The sequence below is a fragment of the Egretta garzetta genome, unplaced genomic scaffold (genome assembly GCF_000687185.1).
Source record: "Egretta garzetta isolate BGI_Z169 unplaced genomic scaffold, ASM68718v1 scaffold70, whole genome shotgun sequence".
In the NCBI taxonomy this organism is placed as follows: domain Eukaryota; kingdom Metazoa; phylum Chordata; class Aves; order Pelecaniformes; family Ardeidae; genus Egretta; species Egretta garzetta.
In genome coordinates, this window is record NW_009258539.1 from 1,565,274 (window position 1) to 1,568,489 (window position 3,216).

General features: G+C 49.3%; 1 protein-coding gene across 1 annotated transcript in view; it reads left to right on the plus strand.

Moving 5' to 3' along the window:
- BCOR (BCL6 corepressor) overlaps window positions 1-3,216 on the plus strand; it is a 57,083-nt gene that overhangs the window by 16,604 nt on the left and 37,263 nt on the right. Inside the window, 2 exon segments of the mRNA XM_035901900.1 lie at window positions 1,405-1,483; window positions 2,452-3,214. Coding sequence (XP_035757793.1) covers window positions 1,405-1,483; window positions 2,452-3,214 — 842 coding nt within the window.

Below are 3,216 nucleotides of genomic sequence, written 5' to 3' on the forward strand. Positions count from 1 at the left end.
GAGAAAAAAAAGACTGGCCGGAGGGTGGAAGCCCAGCCGCTGATTTACTATTTAACAGGCAACCTGGGTCAGCGAAGCGGGGACGCCCTTTAAAGAGATTACTCCCTAAAGCAGCCTTTAAACGCGCTTTTACAATTAATTTATTATTTCGTATTTGTGAAGGGGAATTAAACCAAATAGCACACGTGTTCTTGCGGTGACTCTGTACGGCAGAGAGGCTCCTGCCTGCAACTTGGCGTTCCCTGCCTTCGGACCAACAGTTTGGCCGGCCAAATTGGAACAGCGGCCTTTCCGTCTCCCACAAGTGAATTTCTGTTCCTTGCCACCTTTTTTCCCCGCTGAATATCATTCATTCAGTGACTAAAATGACAGTCTCTAATAATTTTCAGTGGGGTGATGTGGGCACTGGCTGGTGTCCTCCTCCCTTACACCCCAGCTTTTTAAAAAGTGGAACGACACTGAACCAGAAGCTGCAGGTATGCCTGCGGCTCTCTCTGCCAGTTTTGCGTGGCTTTAGTGTTTTCCCATCTTCTCCTGGAGCCCATCTTCGCGCCATTGTGTGAAAAGCCTCCCAGGAGCTGGGGAAAGTTTTTGGCCTTTACAGGGAAAAACGATTTGCAAACATAAACTGGAGGAAGACGGCCAAACCCCTCACTCTGCCTTCACACCCTCTCTCCCCGCTTTCCGCTCAGTTCTTTAGGCATAATACTCTTACGTGTTACTTGCGGGAAAGGTGAATCTTTCAAAAATGAATAAACAAATACAATTAAAATCACATTTCTGCTTCAAGGCGATGATGTGCCTTTAAGCACTTTGACTGAAAGGAGTTCTTTTGGGTAATGCTGAAACTTTCCTTCTGCTGCACGTCAGCGATTTTTATCCCTGGGATTTGGAATTTGGCACTAAGGTATATTCTTTATCGGTGCTTTCTGTGATAACAAGTCCCAGTGCTGCAACACTGGCATGGCACAGATGTGCAGCTCCCTCTTTAGCATGGAACAGCTGACGTTCGTATGATATTAGCGTGTGTGTTTTAATTTTCTCCTTGGCAGTGTTTATGGATGGTACATGAACAGGGTGTGTTTGAAATAGTGTATTCTCTCCTTGGAGAAAAACAAAAAAAACGGGCAAGGGGCAGGATAGAAGACCTTGACAAAGATCAGTTGTGTTGGAAGAGGCTGCTCTGAGATGTGCTCGGTGTGTTCTGGCTGTCAAAACCCTTTATACTTGTTTTCAAATGGTCATTGCTTTCTGAAGTAGTTGCTGTGCATGGGTACGGAGGAGGATGAATATGGTATCGTACGGGACTTCTCTAGGGGAATCAAAATATGGAGGTGATAGAATCTTGTACTGATCTGAGATGCGCAGGACGTTTTCAAATCGTAAGCTTCTGTTTCCTAATAGGAAAATTCCCGTTAATGATGGCGATGCACCGAAAAGCAGACTGGAGTTGAGGGAAGAAAATCACCTGAATCACAGTGTGGTAAGAAGTTAAGAGCTTCATGCTGCAGCTGAATCCGTGCCTGTCCTCCCCACTCTGTCTCCCACCTCCAGGTGTTACTACATGATCCATTTGGAGAAATTATGAAAATACCTTTCTGTTGCAGCTCTAGCTGGGCTTGGGCACATATGAGTTGCTTGTGTGAAACAGTGAAATAGAACTTTGTTTATTTATCTCATTAATCTCTTTACTCTGACTTTGTGGTGTGTGGTGGTGTATGACATCATATCCTTAACTTTTGCTCTGTTACATATGTATATATTTTGCTCTGTAATAATGTCACGCAGCATACCGGCATGTGTAACGAGAATGGTGCATGTAAGCATTAAGTACGTCAACGTTTCAGCAAAGTTGATGGTTTTTTCCTGTGAGTGTACGTGGGGAGCCGGGAAGAAGTTCGACGGCGGACCTTTCTTCGTGCTGCATCCCCAGACGCCTCGCCTGGTGAATGGTGTGGCGGTGGCGAGCCCTGGAGCAGAGCTGCAGCAGAGGGAGGGCTCCTGGAGCAGGAGAAGGAGGAGGAGGAGGAGAAGGAGGAAGAGGAAGGAGAGGCTCTCCATCCTTCCCTTCCCGCTCTCTGTGCCCCAACCCGCATCCTCTCGCGCTGGTGGGGCTGGGGTGGAGGAGCCGGTTGCCACACAGAAGCGGTGCCACCGAGCATCGTCTCTGGGCCACTTCTGGCTGCTGGGGCTATGGGTCCTCACGCCTTTGTTTCTAGCTGATGAATTTTGGGTGCAGAGAGATTTGTACTGACGTTTGCAGGGATATGTATTGCTCTGTAGGTGTCTGTTCTCCCCTTCTCCAGCCCGATCAGCCTCTGTATGTTTTTTCACGACTAACAGTGTGTTTGCATTGGTGGTGTTTTCTCTTCCAAATGCTGACGTGCCTGTAGCTTGAGCGGTGGTCACTGTAGCGAAATGTGAAAGTAACATACTTCTTGTTCTGTAAAGGTGGATGCGACTACAGCACATCGCATTGACAGTCTCGCAGCTCTGAGTATGGACAGGTCTGGACTCATGCGAGAAGGACTCAGAGTCCCCAGTAGTATTGTCTATTCCAGCTTGTGCGGACTCGGCTCGGAAAAGTCACGAGATGCTACGAGTTCGATAGCCGGGCTCGGATTTACTCCTGAAAGAAATCCAGAGATACAGTTTAAATCTAATCCCCCCGAAGCGGTAGAAAACGCGGCTGTCTCTGGAAAAGCCCCGAATGGCTTCAGCGCTATATACAAAACGCCACCTGGAATACAAAAAAACTCTGTCCCGACGGGGGAAGCGCTGGGTTTGGACCGAGCTGCGGGTGACAAGCAGAGTCCCCTCGGCGTCAATGGTGCTAGTTACCTAAGGCTCCCCTGGGTAAACCCCTACATGGAGGGTGCGACGCCCACCATATACCCTTTCCTTGACTCACCAAATAAGTATTCGTTGAACATGTACAAGGCATTGCTACCTCAGCAGTCCACCTACAGCTTACCGCAGCACCTGGCTTACTCGCCCGTATGTACGAACGGTGAACGTTTTTTATACCTGCCCCCCTCCCACTATGTTGCCCCCCACATCCCTTCGTCGCTGGCGTCACCCATGAGGCTCTCGACTGCTTCGGCTTCGCCGGCGATCCCGCCTTTGGTGCACTGTCCAGATAAGAGCCTGTCGTGGAAGATGGGTGTCAGCCCCGGCACCCCCGTCGACGCCCACGCCTACCCCCACATCCAGAGC